Source organism: Coccinella septempunctata, chromosome 3 (genome assembly GCF_907165205.1).
Source record: "Coccinella septempunctata chromosome 3, icCocSept1.1, whole genome shotgun sequence".
NCBI classification, from domain to species: domain Eukaryota; kingdom Metazoa; phylum Arthropoda; class Insecta; order Coleoptera; family Coccinellidae; genus Coccinella; species Coccinella septempunctata.
In genome coordinates, this window is record NC_058191.1 from 38168012 (window position 1) to 38186921 (window position 18910).

General features: G+C 34.8%; 1 protein-coding gene across 5 annotated transcripts; it reads right to left on the reverse strand.

The window, feature by feature from the left end:
* Positions 1–1261: 1261 nt before the first annotated feature.
* On the reverse strand, positions 1262–18615 carry LOC123309337 (esterase B1-like). 5 transcript variants are annotated; one of them, XM_044892404.1, is made up of 11 exons: positions 18302–18615; positions 5950–6052; positions 5752–5896; positions 5015–5104; positions 4789–4872; positions 4136–4286; positions 3561–3752; positions 3321–3508; positions 2756–3094; positions 1987–2128; positions 1262–1652 (listed from the first exon to the last, which is right to left on the reverse strand). In XM_044892404.1, exons 3-11 carry the CDS (start codon positions 5884–5886, stop codon positions 1357–1359), a joined length of 1617 nt encoding a protein of 538 aa, XP_044748339.1. In that variant the 5' UTR covers positions 5887–5896; positions 5950–6052; positions 18302–18615; the 3' UTR covers positions 1262–1356. The 5 variants fall into 5 exon arrangements, with proteins under 5 accessions (XP_044748339.1, XP_044748338.1, XP_044748337.1 ...); XM_044892403.1 differs by lacking the exon at positions 5950–6052; XM_044892402.1 differs by lacking the exons at positions 5950–6052; positions 18302–18615 and adding an exon at positions 16781–17051.
* Between the last annotated feature and the right edge of the window lie 295 nt (positions 18616–18910).

The window sequence follows — 18910 nt, forward strand, 5'->3', positions numbered from 1 at the left end:
TTTTGGTTAAACGACTAATTTTGATGGGTTCTACCTTCTGTCAATAAAAAGCCTCACCTTTAAAAACACCCTGTATAGGTATGTTAAGGGTGTTGCCATACCTCATGTTGAAGGTCTTATCGAGTACTATCTTCAAAAATTTCCATGTTTGGATGAAAATTTGGGTTCCTAGATGAAACTGAGGATTTACCAAAACTGTCATACATTTTGGTCCAAGAGGATCACCAACATTAATATTAATTAAATAATATCTGAACAGTTCCTAGCAGAAATATTCAGGAAAGTGTGGCTTTATGATTTGACACCGAATTTTTCATAAAGTCAGTTATCTAACGTGCAAAGATGTACTGGGGTGTAGTTCTTATTTGAGATAAGATAGTAGACTGTTTCTGGCATAATAATTATTTTAGGGAGAAAATTCATAGTCGAAAGCCCCAGCATCTAAATTTTCAGCAGAAAATCTCGATTAGTTCTCTATAAACGTCTAACAATGACCAATCCAATTCAGCGTTGAACACCCTGTATACATTTGCCATCTATCTACCAAATTCCAAAGCGGAGATTGCACGTACAATGATTGCCATCTACCGACTCATATTTCTATTCAATCTTTATCGATTAGAAACCTTATACAGGAGCGTCAACTTTCCGTGAAGCTTTTCCTGAAATAACACGTCAATAGATGGCGTCGTTTTCTGCTAATTTATACAACGACTTTATACAAAAGTGTATAAAGTCACTGTACCCATCTGACCAGGTCTTCAATTTTATGATCTATATTATTATATCTGTTTGGTTTTCGTCCATGATTATATTATATATTATTATAGTTACTGTTACTCTTTCTGAAATGATCTTCTAGTCCTTCTGGGTAAATTGATACCTTGCACCTGCAAGGTATCAATTTATCTACCTAGATCTACCTAGATCCTTCTTCGAAGGGTATCTTGTGTTCTTGATATATTCTTCGTCATCTATGTGTAAATGCCTTTTAGATTCTTATTTGGGTCAATATATGATTAGAGTTGAGCACCTGAAGATGCTACTGTGATAACGAAACACGTGTCGTGGTTAAATAACTCACGTTAGTGAAAATCTTTAATTCAATTATAGATTTTCATCAAGTATCGTCCACATCAAGTTCATAGTTAATTTTACCACCAAAATTCTGTCTTTGCAAATGTACCGCTGATCAATTCATTTCATAATAGATTCCAATCGACAAGGTTTTAGGGTTGAGGTTGATGTAAAATAAAACACCTTTTTATGGTTATATGTAATGAAAAACAGGTTAACTCATGGTAAAAAATATATAAGTAGATAATAAGAACAAGAGATTCAAGAATATAAAAAAACTCAGTAGTCTCTACTTTGCGGATAGGACTGGAATAGTTGGTCCCAGAAGGCCATTCTGTCTGCTTCTGGATCTTTCTTCATTGATAATTCTTCCCCTATATCTAAGTAATAAAAGTTATCCTTCGTCACAGGCTTCCAATCAATGGAAACAACCTCGTCCTTCTCAAATGTTGGATTTCCGTACTTCGCGAAATTGGTCCACAGTTTAAGCAATCTTTTCGAGTGACGTTCCATTTCATCGCTGGTTTTTCTGCTCATTTTGAAGAGGTAGGCGAGTTCTTCTCCATGGGTTGCCCCTAAAAATTTTTCGATTCTTTCATCGATATTCATCATCTTCTGGTTTTTTGAACAGTTAAATCTTGTCGATAAATTATTATCTTGAAAGTCAATAATGAATGCAAAAACAACGATTTGCAATTTGCCAAAGAAAATGATTTTAGTGTGTTGTTTAACATATAAAAAATAAAATAAATAATTAACTGCATTTGAGGGTTATTGACTCCTGTTCTTTGCAACTCAGGGAAGAGAGATTACGAAAATTTGCTACAATTATCATGGGACCCACTATGAAATATAGGGATATCCTCATTAGTACCACTGGTACTTAACATACGTTGGACTCAACCTTACCATTCAGATTTTTTGAAGAATATTTCTCCCCATGATTGCTTGGTATACTGAATCTATAAAGGAAGGTTGGCTGCTTTGATGTTTCTGCAAGGTATTTGGCTGTTTTTAGCATACCTCTGGTGATACCCATGTCAGAGAACATCTGAAATTATACAAGACAATATGAAGTAAGAAGGTGATACAGCTGAATGCAGCCATACATGCGGAAGGCCAAGGTCAATATGTAGAAACCCAGTCTAATGTACCTACATTCATCGTCATATATCTCAAAAACGTTCAAACGTAGAATAAAGTGCTTCGGACGAAATTTTTAGAAAATGTTATGCTCTACAACTTTTGTAATGAATGCGAAAACAATTCGAAGCCCAGGAAAGGAGATAATTCAAAAAAAGCTGAACTTGCTGAAACTGTCAGATTATATTTTTTTCGTTATTCTTGAATCATTATCTTCAAAATAAGAAAAAAATGCCACCGTGCTCGAGAATGTACACGTGACTTTTTTTATAAGTTTGGCGCCCTCCCACACATTTTCGTCACGATTAAATTGTCAAATTATCAGAATATAAACTTCTCAATATGCAATTAACCACCCTATATTTTAAACTGACACGCTCGATTATGTACAATGATCGTTTTTTTTTTTACTATTCTGAGGCTATCCTAGACAATTCGCCTTATATACAGATCCAATTTTTATTAGATGTGCTCTACAGGGTCCAGATATCTTATTCCCTTATATTAATCTGACACTCTCGAGTAAATCCTTTACCTTTACAGTTTCTAAGCTAATATATTCCGGTTCCGAATCGCCATAGTAAAATTTCTTTATCTTCCTAGCCATATCATAAAATTCCTTACTGCCCTTTTCGAAACCGAACCACACGGGCGGTAGTGTGTCTTCTTCAAAACAGACAGCATTAAAAGGGCACTTTTCATCGTATTCCATGAATAAGATGCATTCCATCTCCGCGTAACCTATCATTATTGGCACATGGTTGTATCGTCCTGATTTGAGCAATTCAACCGGTTCCTCGTTCAGAAGAGCACCTTTGCTGTCTTTTGATTCCACACCCGGACTGAACACCCTGAAGCAAGAGGGACATCCAATCTGAAAATTTGAAAAATTATTTTTGGAATGGCAACATGGCACTAATCGCCCTCTATCTCAAAAACGGTTGCACGTACAAAAAATTGCTTCGTACAAAACTTGCAGAGAATTTCATAATATACAACTTTTATGATAAGGGTAAACCTGATTAGAGGCTCATAGAGCCGCCTATTCAAGAAAAACTGATTTCTGAGACGTATCGACGTCATCTTCAATGTCTACTTACATCTGGGCATTTCAACTGACCCTCATATATTTTCTCGGCTGGTAAACTCTGAAGATATCGAAGAATCGCTGCTTCATCCCTCTGTTCACATTCCAAAGCCTGCACAAGTTTTTTAGCGTTACTCTCGCGTCTCCTTATTGAATTGTTCAGAGCACAAGAGCTTTGGATGATTGCCTTATGGAAGAGCCCTGGAACTCAACTTACAATTCCATTGCATGATTTAATAGAGGACTCAATTACCTGATCCCAGTGGTGATAATGTTAAGTATGCCACGGAAGAACCTCCAGCACTATTTCCGAAAATGGTTATATTATGTGGATCACCGTTAAAAAGTGATATGTTTTTTTTCACCCACTGGAGAGCTAACACCTGGTCTTTCATTCCTGCGTTGCCAGACACCCCTAACTTTGGATCATCCACAGCTAGAAATCCTACAGAAAAAGGTCCATAGGTTTATGAATCAAACCAGCATTTTTTCATTTTGAAACAAAACAAGACATGAGAAATGAAGAATAATTAAACAAACAAAATAAAGTAATTTGAGAGAAATTTCTCCAGATTCGAAAAAAAATTTTGTTAGAAACATAAAAAGGACTCAAATTAGTCCCAATGCTTGCGCCATTTTGCAAAATCTACTACAAATCTACAAAAGTTATCTACAACCCAAATTATGTGAATGAAACGAATCGCTTAAAACACAGAATATAGCTGTTTTAATAAACAGCTGTTGATTTTTTATAATTAAAAAATCAACAGTTCATTACTTTTGTCTCGAATTTTTCATCGCAATCTTATAGTATGTCTCTATTTTTACCAAATGCTCCTAATCGATAATGTAGATGGACCAGAACAATATCTTGGGTTATCAGTCTTTCAGGACCTAAGTGCTTTGTGTTGCCCATAACATAAGCACCACCGTGTATATAGACCATCACAGCTTTCGGCTGACTTCCGGAATTCTTCAACTGTAAAGGGTTATTTCATTCATCACTATGAATAGAAAAGTTTTATACCATATGCATAATTTTTGAATTCATATGGATATCGAAATCAGTTCATTAATTTTCCAATAATTTTCATGCTCTCAGATTCCAAAAACACCTATTATACAACTTAGATTCTAAGAAGGAATGATAATGCTGTAGTAGTATCCCTAAATATATAGTTTTAGAAATTGTTCCTTCAATTTCATTAAATAAAACGTCAAATATGCTTCCATTTTCGAACCTCCATAAATCAGAATGGATGCATATTCAACCCTTCTGTTATTCAAGAAATATTGATGTATTCGGATGAGTGAACCACCAGTAAAATGAATGAAAATTTTAATTCAAGATAAGTATAATAACGAACAGATATATCACATTTACAACTTCTCTCGAAAGGAAGAAAAGAATTGTCAGTTTATTAAATATGTAATAAAAATAAAGTTATTACGTATAATTGCAAAATATAATTGAAGATTACCTGTCGTGTGTAAACATTCAAGTTTAAACAATCCTCACTGCCTTCCAAAACAAAATCTTTCAGCAATCCACCTGTTGAAGGATCCTGTAAAGGAATACGAGAAAAAAGTGAAATTCAAAGGTTTAGAAATCTTCAAATGAAATTGTGAGACCTAGCAGCAAAATCAGCTATTATTTTTTCATTAATTTCTCCAACAGAAATATGATTATAAAACATGAGAACTCACTACAGAAACTTTTAGTTGTTTGCACAAACTTCCTGAACCGATTTTCGTACAATCCTTAATCTCCTTCCAAGGTTTCACTGGAACAGGATCCTGTAGAACAAAATTATTGATGATAAAAACTGCAAACTATACAAAGTTATTTAATACTTTCAAATAATCGAATTATTGGTATGGTTTTATATGATGAAATCAAAGGGTCTTCTTGTTAATGTAAATGAAAACTTCTTGTATTTCTCTTATCTATTATTCAGTAATTTTCGACGTTATCTCCTGATGCTTTTGTAATTATGTATTATACTCTTATCTCTTCCATTTTGAGGGATTAATTTAACAACTTTCTGGATTGATGGGCTCGAAAATTGCCTACGATAATCAATAATATTAAACTGAAAAAGCAACGACTTTTGGAGCTGGAAAAATGCAGAGCTTTGATCTCAAGATCTATTGAAAATTTTTCAGTCTAATAGTTGCCCTATAAAGAATGTTATCCTTGTATCCCAAATGAATACATGCTGAGGAAACTACTACTTTTCTTATTCGTAAAAGCAAGCTCAATAAATGTTCTTTAAAATACTTTTTTTTCATTAGAGATCGGTATAGAGAATAACTCGTTGAATGAGTGGATATACAGAGTAAGTAAAAAGTAAAGCAACAAAAGCATATCCACATTATAGAAGTAATAATAATTCCTGAAATAAAACTTCGTCCATCGCTGTCATTTTAAGAGTGGGTCATACCTTAAATCTGAGTTCTCCTACAGGGGGTTCTCCATATGGTATTCCTTCAAAACTGAGAAACTCCTCACCCTGTATATCCTTACGCCTACATCCTTGAATAGGTCCATCAGAGAGTGTTACTACAGGTTCGACCATTGTGATTATACTAAAAAAAATGTATATAGTAATAACCGTAAACATTCGAATTTTTATCTTTACATTCGAATACTAATGAAATGTACACAATGATAACCTAATCTGGTAGATTAAAACAACGTTTCAGGAGAACTATTTATGATCTATTTCTTCCAATATTTTGTTCCTAGAAAAAGGAAAAACAGGCATAATATGCGATCTACCCTGAAATTTACACAAAAAGATTATTTATGGAACAGGAAATGGAAGAAAACCCAAGTTTGTTGTTTTCTTCTACAATTTTCCTTCAAAATTTTTCCCTATAATAGTGTATGCTATATTCTAGTTTTCTAATGCAATAATTTTTAAAATCGAATATTTTTTTCCATATTATCCGCATATATATGAATTTTCAACCAGAATATTGTATATCCACTGTAGTGGATGTAGAGGATGTACCAAATTCGATGTCCAGTGAGGGAATCTTGGAAACTGGAAGATCTAGAGCAAAACCGATTATACGTTTCCAAGCTCTTTTTCAGAGAAACAAAGAATGGTGAAAACCGTGGCCTCCTACGATTCTTTGTTTTTGAGTTATCAGCAAAAATTGAGATTTCGACGATTTCGAAAAGTTCTCATAAGTTTTTTGTCTTTGAAGTTATAGATCTAAAACTTGAACCTCCTTAGGCACTTTTATACGTACTGTGGCGGCGTAGTTGTACCCATGGTAGAGGAATACTTCATCTCACCATGATGGTACCAAGGGTAGCCAAACGATGGCATCACTGCGCACGACGGTTGCGATCACAGGGTAGATTATACGTCTATTGCGGTGCAGCATACGCCAAACGATGGCGCCACCGGCGACGCAACACTCTATATCCTCGACGTAACCGGCGTTTATAGCAGGCACAAACTACGCTGCTTCGGCGATTGTCGTAGGTAGCTGCTAGGGTTCATTAACCTACCTGATGAGTCCGACCCTAGCAGTGGGACGAAACAATCACCCCAAGAGCACTCATTTCTTCAAATAGCGTGAACTCACCCCAGCACATACCGCCAAAGTGGTGACCCCGACGTGATGAGGGAGGGCCGTCTTAACGACGTATCCCAGAAGGCCAGACCGGTTGAGACAATAGCTCGCTCACAATGCACGCTCCCATCTCTGGTATTTCTGACGCTACTCTAGACGCCCTTTCCCATCTTTGTAAACGGCGGTACCCTGCCTACCGTATCGCATCGCTTCCCCAGTCAGCGCCGCTGGTGGGGGAGTGTTGTGGCGGCGTAGTTGTACCCATGGTAGAGGAATACTTCATCTCACCATGATGGTACCAAACGATGGCATCACTGCGCACGACGGTTGCGATCACAGGGTAGATTATACGTCTATTGCGGTGCAGCATACGCCAAACGATGGCGCCACCGGCGACGCAACACTCTATACCCTCGACGTAACCGGCGTTTATAGCAGGCACAAACTACGCTGCTTCGGCGATTGTCGTAGGTAGCTGCTAGGGTTCATTAACCTACCTGATGAGTCCGACCCTAGCAGTGGGACGAAACAATCACCCCAAGAGCACGCATTTCTTCAAATAGCGTGAACTCACCCCAGCACATACCGCCAAAGTACAATCTACTGACGGAAGATTTTTTCCAATTCAAAAATAATTAATTCAATAAAAGCTTGCATTTAAAAAAATTCAAATTTGTCTAATGATTTGAAATGAAAAATATTTTAAGCTCGTCAGTGGTTTCTACATAAGAAAGTGCCTGAAGAAGGTTCAAGTTTCAGGTCTGTAACTTCAAAGACAAAAAATTTATGAGAACTTTTCGACATCGTCAAAATCTCATTTTTCGCTAATAACTCAAAAACAAAGAATCGTAGGAGGTTACAGTTTTCACCATTCTTTGTTTCCCTGAAAAAAAACTCGGAAATGCGTCATCGGTTTTGCTCTAGCTATTTTAGTTTCTGAGATCCTCCCACTGGACATCGAATTTGGGACACCCTGTACAATCATTCCCTTAGCGGGGTGGCCACCCCCTCAAGACTCTTGAAGGGCCATATTAATTTTTCCACCATTTTACCATTTCATGCAGGTTGACCTTATGTAGCCCCTAACTGAATACAGACACAAATAGTTTTCTTATTTCTCTTTATTCAGGGTGTTGATTTTTAGAAAAAAGTCCCAAAAACCTGCAAACATTTCGTTTTCGAGATATAGGGTGATAGAGTTTGAATTTTTGTATTGGTATCAAACCAATCTGTGAAAACACATTCATTATTATAAAAACCGAGTTCATTTTGATGTGCCGAAACTAACAATGAATTTATTCACCACAACTTACTTGACTTTATGACAATTTGGATTGTTCTGAGGATTTCGAAATTTTTTTCTCGATATCGGTAGCAGATACGACAAAACTACAAGAGAACATAAAGTTTAGTATAATAACAAAGCTTCTTTTTACATATTTTCCAATTAACACAGGCTCACCAAAAAATATCTTTCTTTCGTATTGATTTTTGATATGTGAAAAAACTGCAAAAATTGCCACAGTATAATTACATTTGTTCTGTACCGGTGACTTCAGTGGTTTCCGAAAAATACCTGTGGTTTTCTAACAGACTAATTTCAGTGATTTATTCACTCAGTCATTGTTCCAGTAACCAAGACCTCAAAATGATCAATTTATGTGCAATATCGACCTCAAAATTAGTTTCCAATTACTAATTGTCCATTTGAAAAGATTATTTGACCTGTACAAACCAGGCTCCACTCTGTGTGTTCACAGAAATTAATCACCTTAATAACAATGTCAAATTGGTCACGTTCTGGGCATGACATTATTGAAAACCTAAAAATAACGAACGTCAACATTTTCAAACCGCACGAGACTGGAATCTGAAGATTGGAATATTCACTTATCTCAGAAGGCGAGATTATTGAACATTCCCAATGTATTAACCCTCAGTGCAGACCTTCAAATTATCCGTTCTTCGATCGTTGGTCTATTTCGTCATCACTTATTGTTACAATTTCTTATCGAAAATTATTCGAATTGCCAACGCCGTAGAGGTCAGACGTTCGAATAGAAATGTTCCCGAAGATTGTGATTATTTGTGTTATATTTAATGTTTTTCCGCTTTCTGCAGATGAACTCGTTGGAACAGTTATCGTGAGTTTTTTTTTAATTATTACATACTCATTTTCTCACATTTTTCGAAGGAAACAAGCATTTGTTTAGAAATTTATTGGTTTCGAATTTAATGAATTCTTTAATACACATATAAATTAGGTAATAACCTGAATATTCTTCCAATTGTTTGTTATTCTTGTGAAACATAGGGTTGTTATGGAAAGTTACTTCTTTTATTCTTATATTAAACAATACCTTTCGAAGAATTGGAGGAATGAACAGCCCTTCTCTTATTTTGGACGAACATTTTAATATCAAGATTTTCACCCTAAGTTTTCAATACAATAAATCTGTTATTAATATATTACTTACTGTCAATTACTATGATTTGAATGTATGGAACATTATTACCCTAATTACAGGTTCCAAATTAGTTTCAGAAATGTTTTCAGAAATCATGAATAGATGTTAGCATAGTCCCACCGAAAATATTTGATTGAGATTTTTAGCATTTTTCATTGTTTTATCGATTTGATCACCTTGCAATTTTTTGGAAAAAAAGCTAGCTGTGCCAGTGATTAGGATGGAAAAATAATAAAGCGAATAAGCTATGAAATGAATGAATAATATATTGTTTTGCTCCTCCTGGTTTTTTTGATCTCAGGTTTTTAGACATGGAGCTAGAGCACCAAGACTATTTCATCCTAATGATCCATACAAAGACACGTCGTTCTGGCCAGTTCCAATAGGCGAATTAACAGAGGTAAGCTTTCTCCTAACCCTCATAGACTGGTTCCAGCACCTTGATTTGGTACTTTGTTGAACACCAAATCACCAATCTTTGCTACTTCATTCGATGCTACTTTTAGTATGTTATAACCAACTGTTGTTCATTTTCGAATATAATGGCGATATAACAACTTGAAACTATTGTTTGATACTGTCAGTTAGTTGCCATTAATGATGTTCGCTTGATAAAGAGTTCAAAAATTCTCATAGTAACTTCAAAAAGCGATGAAACACAGGATGTCGACAGTACCCAGAAATATGATGAAAAATTTTATGAAAAACGCCTTTCTACATGACTGGAACGATTTACTTACTTTTGGTACTTCAATTAGTAGCGTCAGTGTAACTGCTGTACATTTTGAAAAAAATATGAGAGATTTACAGGGGTAGTCTTTGACTCGTACAAACATTTTAACAGTAGATTCTTGAGGTCAAAACAAACACTCTTTTCCTTTAACATTTTTCTCGAATTGGCTCGGTTAAAAAGGTACAGGCTGAAAAACCATAAAAAATTATTTTTGGTTCTATCTCACAAACGGTTTTAACGAATGAAATGAGTTTCGGAATATAGTTTTTCATTCATTTGGTGAATCTTTTTCGAACACAAGATATCACCAACGTCTTTCAGTTTTCTCATTATCACCATTACGTACCATAAAAATATCAAAAATTCAAAGAACTCAACTCTTGAAACTAAGTTGTACGCTATCTACTGAATATTTGAACGTTTTGTAAAAGAAAAGCATTCTTCATATTTCTATAATGCGCTGTTTTCCTTATTAAATGAAGAAAACACTTGAGTCCAAATGTTGATGAAAATTATTTTCACAGGAAGGAAAGAACCAAGCGTATGAACTGGGAAAATGGGCCAGAGAATGTTACAAAGATTTCCTTCCAGATAAATACTCCTCAAAGGATTTCTTCATATACTCGTCCGGTCTGGATAGAACCCTGATGTCAGCATCCCTGTTTGCCGCTGGTCTCTACCCATCACCTCCATCTAGCAACATCCCTTACCAAGCCATACCACTGCACTCAAAACCATCGAAAATTGATAATACTATCCTGGCCGACCAGTCGTGTCCAACAAGGGAATACTTGCTGGATAAAACATTGAACTCGGATTTCTTCAAAAAAATAGATAAGGACAATGAAGAAGTGTACAACTATTTGTCTTCTCACATGGGAATGCCTGTAACTTCCTTCAGAGGGTTGGAAGCCTATTACGACACGTTCTTCATAGAAGAAAGGATGAATTTGACACTGCCAGAATGGACCAAGAAAGTCTATCCGGAGAAGCTCAAAGAACTAGCACTTTACAACCTTCTAGCTAGGACTTTCGACCAAGAATCAACTCGCTTCAGAATAGGATCGATGTTGAGCGAAATATCAGCCTATCTCACATCATTCACCAATGGCACCAATGAATTCGGATCGGATTTCGCTATGGGTCAGAAGGGCAGGAAGATGCTGGCCATATCAGGGCACGATACCAACTTGTCGGACCTGCTCAGCGTCCTAAAATTTCGTCTGGACTTTTGGCCTTCCTACAGCTCGAGTGTCATATTCCAGCTGAAGAGGAAAACTACAGGTTCCGATCTTTTCGTCAGTGTTTTCTTCAGAAACGCCACGGGTTTGGTTAATGTGGACGTTAAGGGATGCGGATCTGAGTGCGGATTGAGCGAATTTGTGGATTATGTGAAGCCGTTCGTTATGGATCCTAACGATTGGAAGCGTCAGTGTGTGCTAAGTGACAAAAATAGTACGTAAAAGATGAACTGGCACGAAGCAGGTGTTTGAATTGCAATAGTCCGGACAATCTAAGTATTAGGTGATACATAAAGCTGAGAATGGGTAGAATTGCTCAAAATATGATTATAAATGGAAATTTTTTTCAAGGTCAAAGATAAAAAAATGAGTTTTTCGCGATTTTCAGCAAAGCGGTAGGTTTATCATGAAACTATTCCAGACAAAAATTGTAGAACATAAAATTATCTACAAAAAATATGTCGATACTTTTTTCCTACGAGCTACCGTTTCTGAGATATTACGATTCATACTTACAGTTTTCCTGAAAATCGCAAAAAACTCATTTTTTTGACCTTTCGACCTTGAGTAAAATTTTTTCCATTCAGAGGGGAACGTCCAAATTTTATTTATAATTATATTTTGAACTATTTCAGTGATTAACAGCTCGCTGAACCTTTATCTTCATTCTTATTTTCTAGTCTAATTTGACCGGACTACAAGCAGAATTTAGAGAATTTGAATTATTTATTGTATATTGGACAAAAAATGAAAGTAAATGAGTTCAGGCTCGATTGATTCATACTGCATTTTTTTCAAGGAATGATGAATGCAAATGTAGGTATGATTATCACTTATCAGGCACATTTCACTAATTGAAATTGCCTATTACGATACTAATTTTTCGAAAAACATTTTAATACAATAACAACGGAATGGATAATGAAATGACTCGTAATCAGAAGTCTATTGTAGAAATTCGCATTATCTATATTTTACTATTGATAGAAAAATTCTGTCTAATAAGAAAATGAATAGATGCGAACTTCTTATTCGATTGTTTTTTTCACCCTATGTCCTCGATCAATTGCTGAAATTTCAGACATATTCAGAAAATTCTTCACATGTCTGCAATGATCTCAATTTTTCAAAGACGAAATTGGTACGCTACTGAGGTATCTCAAACTTAAAATCATAGGTATCTAATGACCTATTCAGTACTTATAATAATATGAAAATTTTTAACGGCATGCAGACAGGAATTGAATTCTGAAAAAAGTACCACCCAGAGCAGAATTCGAACCTACGACCGCCCGATTACCGGTCAGGTACTCTCCCAACTCCCCAGCCCGGGTAGCTCAGTTGGGAGAGTACCTGACCGGTAATCGGGGGGTCGTTGGTTCGAATCCTGCTCTGGGTGGTACTTTTTTCACAATTCAATACCTGTCTGCATGCCTTTAAAAATTTTCATTCTATTCAGTACTCTCATAATTTAAGTTTCATCGAATTCAGTTGGGGAAACTCCATAATTTGTCCGGAGGATTTAGGGATATTTATTTATTTTCAGGCTACCAACTTTCTGATCTACTTGTTTTTCCTGACAGGTGCCAATTCGATAGTGAATTAATTCCGTTGAATCTGGCACTCACAGTCTATAATTCAATAATTTTCGGTTGTGAAATCCTAATATCTGGTCTAATACAACTTGTATTTTACTCTCTATCTCTTATCAATGTTTATTCAACAGAAGATACTCGAAATAATTTCGAGAAAACAGGTTAATTCAAAATAAACACTAAGTGCAGAATATTTGAACAAGTATTATTGGGAATTATGAAATCTACTGAGATAACCATTCAGAGCCTAAACCACGTAGACTTCTTTGATCGAAGTATTTCCTATTTTCCAATATCGATTTCGATTTTTGGTTGGAGAAAATATAGTTATGGTTTTTCCCATATTCGAATTTCAGGTCTATTTTCTTGAAATACGACCTCCAATTACTATTATTTCTATTATTTCGGGTATACAAGGTATCACCTTGTATACACACCCAACTCGACCAATTCATCAATTAAAAATATAGAAGTTTTTCAGTTCTTCAAAATAACGTCATTCAAATCCGATCTCACATTTTCGGAAATTATTGGAATAAAATCTAGGTCAATAATTCATTCAGATAATATTATCTTTTCCAATCACAAGCTTACAAGTGCTCTGGCACATACACGAGCTTATATGCACGGTTGCTAATATCTTTGAAATGCCGAATCATTCGAAATATTTTCCCTATTTGAAAACTTGAGCGATAGCTACCCAAAATCTTGTTCTTTCATTCAAATTTTCAAACTCATAACCACGTATAATATAAAACAAATTTACAGCTGGCTTTTCAATTCCATCAAATACATTGTGTCAACTCGGAATACATTGAGTAAACCAAAGGCAGTTTTTCTTTTGTAAATACACTCCTAAATACGCTCTTTTTGATATTGTACAGGGTATACCAAATTGCTTCATTTAGGCTGTTTCTGGTACTTCTAAACCAGATACCGTTAGATTCGGGTGACTTGGGACAGTCCTGTAAGTTGGAACAATTACCCCCTTGCAGATTTCTTTGTTTCTTACCATTTATGAGTGAAGGGACAAACTTATAAGATTGTGTAGCGTCTTTTCGGTTAGTTTAACAATTAATTCCTGTTGAATTTGCCCTCACCAGAGCGTTTGAATTGACAGGAAAAATTAACGAATTCAGGAGAGTAAAAGCGCGTTTTTTTATGGCCCCTATACTTTCTAGTGTGCTTCACTTTGTGCATGTGAAATTTTTTTTCTGGATATGTGGGATATTGGAATATTAGATATGTCATGAAACAAGGTTGTTCACAAATCAAACAGCAACACTGATCTCATTCATTTATTTTGTTGTTTCATAGGGTGACTTGGGACAATGCCGAATAGGTACAAGTGGGGCATTGGCAGCAGGAAATATGCCGATTTTTCCCCGTATATTATTATTTAAAGTATTTCCACAAAGAAATCACCTAAGAATGAATGAAATCAAAGTTCCCTTGTTTTGTTTAAATTTTTTACATAAGAGTTGCATTATATTTTCTTTCGCTGTGATAGGGGTTTATCATGTAATTTCCTTACCGAATTTCAACTATATAATCACAAACACAAATTCTGATTTTTCAAAACTATACACCGTCCCAAGTCACCGATTTCATTTGACAGTGGAGAAATCAATGGGTTTAAACTTGTATCCCATGCCTCCCAAATCGGTGGGTCACTTGTATATTTTAATTTTTTTAAAAATTTATATCCGAATTCTGAAGCATGGTATATATCCTAATCAATAGTCGGAGTCATTAAGCATATTTGAACCTCTTTTTCACATGAAAATAGGTCACCGTTTTGAAAATATGACAAGTTGAATTCAACAATCGTCCCAAGTCACCCGAATCTACGGTAAGTAAAAACGTTAAAAGGATTTCTGGCCTCGATTTTCGTGAAGAGTCTGTTAGTGGAAAGAAAAAGAAATTGTGCCATAACGAAAATATCTGAAAACGATAAAAACTGATAATTTTCTTGAATGACAAACCTGATTTTTTTATGGACTGAAAAAAAAAATTTTTTTTCACACCTTATAATCCTCACTGTGCTAACCTTCTTGTGAACGGAATAGCATTCAAATATTTGGCCTCTTTCGAAGGTTATCACCATATGAAATGAGTGCATTCAGAATACAGGTGTCCTATCATGCGATAACAAATATTTCCTACTCGTGAGAATTTTCGGTGATGAAACTCATCATAAGCTGAAGGAAAATTTCTAAGATTCTTTAAAAAAGACAAATATCGAAGACGTGAAACTACTCGTAGTTTCTATCAGCAGTCTGCTCATCTTGGTGCATATTTTCTTCGATTTTTATTCGGTAAAACCCTATGAAAATCATCAAATCTGTTATGCAATATAAACCAATTCCAAGTATTGAATCATTGGACGATGAAAATCTTCAGACCGGATAAAAATAGTCGAAACCGAAGTACTCAATACATATTAGAATCATTATTTACACATGATAAGATTTCTCGAAAAAAAATCTTGGAGTGTAAGTTATTCCTATGACGTTTACCAAAATATTAGAAATAGCAATTGATTGGCTGAAGATATGTCGCTATCATATGGGCCATGCCCAGGTATATAAAAGGAGTTAGTAAAGCTGTCACAAATCAAACTTTTGTGTGTCCCATCGATGAGTGATAGTTTCCGGAGGTAAGTACTAGAGTTATTCCCTTATCGATAAAATAGGTTCGTGTAGATCTTGTAAAATCACTTCATTCAGAAAGAGGGAGATAGAATTCAAGGAATACAAATGAAGTGATAGAATAAAATTAATGAAAAAACGATTAAAATATGTCGATATCTCATTTATTATTCTGTTTCGAAGAATAACAAAAAGACACGGCATAATTTATGCATGAAATTATAACATGAGCAGGTGAACACAAGTTTTTTAATGTGCGTTTATTTTTATATTCAATTACAATACACATTCACTTGAACGATGTACCACAGAACTCCAGAATTTTCCGCATTTAACTAGCTGGAGTACAAGTTAATACTTTCAATAAGGTACCTACTTTTTCTAACAACAGGAAAATTATCCTGTAAACACTCTTGGTAAAACTTGATATCAGATTATTTACACGTAAAAAATATCCGTAAAATCTATTTGAAGCATTTTTCAGGAAAATACTTATTCAAAAAATGAGTTATTCTCTTCTTATGCATCCTTAAAGTAGGAGTTTACAAGATCATATTGAGGCAAAATAACAAGCTTTTTCTTTTCTTATCTTGAATTTCTTTTTTATAAATGAATGTTAAATATTGTATTGAAAAATTGCACCCTTGTAACAGTTTTACTGTTACGTTTCATGCTGCTGTGAGAACATTTTCTTCTTAATTTTTCCTAAGCATTCACACATCGTGAACGTCCATATTTCTACATAAAGGCGAAAAAATATTTCATTTCAATCTAGTTCATCCGGAACAATGTTTTATCAGCACAAATCAAGGATCGTTCGAAAAAACTCTTCGTCAAATTGACTCAAAAAAATTTAAGGGTTGACGTTATTTGTCCATCGTGGTTCTTATCTTCAATCAGCACCATTCGAAAATGAAACACAATTTACCCGAAGTATAATTTTCGATGTGAATGAGCTTTCAGAAAAAAACTATTGCTCAGTTTAGGCAAAATCTGAAACGCTCTCAAAGAATGTCGGCTCAGTTTCAAAGGAAACTGAACCGATTTCAAAATTGATTTTCGGGTGACATTTTTGGAAATTATATGAAAGATCTACAATATTTTTCACTTACACTCTGTATATTCATTTTGAAACTTTTTCACTCACATATATTTAAACCTCGAAACTCTACGAGTATTTTCCAAATTTCTTACCTGAATTCAGTAGTGTCGTTATCTACCCTATTCCTTCTTTTACTCAGAATTCCAATCGTAGCTTTTCTCTCAATTACAAATCGAAGAATTGTTGATTTGATGTTCAACAAAACAAAGGAATCAGGAATCTATTTCTAGATAAATACATGGGGATACTTAGGCAATTGACCGATAATACACATTATATGTTTGTTCGAAACAAATTTTGATGACTAAGGAAATAAATGATCTATAGCAAGACGCGCCAATATTGAATAATCGTCAGAAAACAATGTCATACCGTCTATTATTTATGTCCATTAGTGGATGGCATTGAATTTTAAATCATTTCAAACCCATTGATTGCAATGACTGGTTTCATGAACATAGGGAATCCGAGCACCAACAGAACTCTAGTTATAAAACAAATTTTCATAATTGGTGGAATTTGATTGAAAAAGTTATTCCACACATTACTTTACCTAATACCATAGCATGACTAGACCTTTTTACTCAGTATCAATATAGATATTTAAAGCGTATCTCTTCAATTCAATGTTTTTCAGAAGAAGATAATTTTTCAGATAGCTAATCATCAACGAAAAATGAGCAAAACAGATTCTCACTCTTTTCTATATCATTGAATACCTGATTCTGTAGATGTATTCAGGATTTTTTCAAAGAATTAGATGGGTACTAATGCTATCTTATTGAAAGAATTTTCGAGGAATTCAATATTTAAATTGTAAGTAGTAAAACTCATCAGAAATTCTATAGGAAATTTAAGTAAAAGGAATAACGACTCATTATGGTAGAATCTGAAACGGATAACGAAGTTTTGGAAAAGCAATGTATAGGATAATTTATTAACCACTACCCTTAATCTAAAATTACCACAATAACAACGCGGTAATTTGAAAAGAGCGTTTAAAATTTGAATTAATTAACTCTTTCGTATTGTACTACATCGAAAATTTCACCAAAATTGAATGAACCATGCCGAAGTTATTGAGAAAAGTATAATCGGTCTAATCGAACAAATCACCCTGTATATAGATTCTCAACAAAGGCCCCCAGTCATAAACCAAACATTGTTGGTGTCTTGATTAGTGTAAGCTTTCCTTAAAATCTGATGGTCTCCTCTGGAATCACCCTGTACATTATATTTAGACTTGTTTTTATTCCTGGTAACACTCAAAATATTCTCGATAGTTTGTATCCATCCTTTGTAAACGAATATGAAAACGGAAAATTTCTGCTTAGTATGGATAATGCATCGAAAATTCTTCCTTTCAGGTTTATAATGCAGCCTAGCCAAATTAGGATCAAAGTGATCGTCTCTCCTTTGCCTGGAGGACTTGGATCTTTACATGATTTGAATTGCCAGATCTAACTCTTCCATGCTAAGGTGATTCGATTCATCAGCACAGCAGATAACCAGAGTGGGTCATATTCCGCATAAACTTCATGGATTTATACATATGGAATACTAACACATATATCGGATATCGTGTTCTTAAATTATTTTCAATATCTTCTCACCAATCCAGCAGTGAACAACGTCCAAAACTCAAATATCCTCCAGACAGTATTCAATTTCTTTTATTTTTTCGTGAAAGCTAAAAACTCATCACAATCACAAAAGTTTTCGATAAGAAATTCGATAAAACTGGACTGAAAGTGTTTATTTTCCTTGTGTGCTCTCCACAAAGGAAAGGTGATATCATTTCATGTTTACTCTCAGATAAATTCTTACGTGAGAATTTCAAGCATTCGTTAGGAAAAGTGGGCATATTTTCCTTCGTACTTGGAATGCTCGCCGATTTAGTTCTCTCAAGAATCAGATAGAGGGGGATAGTGATTTCATTGGAAATCACTATCCCCCTCTATTTGCCGATTTCATATTGATGAAATCGGCAAAAAATCATTCCCACCTTGAAGAAAATATTCATCGTTGAAAAAAGTGTTTTAGTTGAATAGTGTTGTGGCTTTGAGGTGTCCTGATTTTGAGTGATTGTCTTAATTATTTCGAAATGTGTAAAAAATTTGAATGTTCCATTGAATAAGTGGAGCAGTGGTCTCTTCACTTATTTGAAAAAGTGAGATTCAACTCCTCCAACTTATTTTTTGAACGCATGTCTTCTGCATTCT

Excerpts from the sequence above, each read along its gene's own strand:
- LOC123309337 (XM_044892401.1), bottom strand. The coding sequence starts at position 15,057 with ATGCACTCATTTCATATGGTGATAACCTTCGAAAGAGGCCAAATATTT. Across the intron at positions 5,105-5,751 it reads TAGGAGAACTCAGATTTAAG|GATCCTGTTCCAGTGAAACC; the intron begins GTATGACCCACT and ends TTTGTTCTACAG. Across the intron at positions 1,653-1,986 it reads TTCTTCAAAAAATCTGAATG|GGGCAACCCATGGAGAAGAA; the intron begins GTAAGGTTGAGT and ends AAAAATTTTTAG.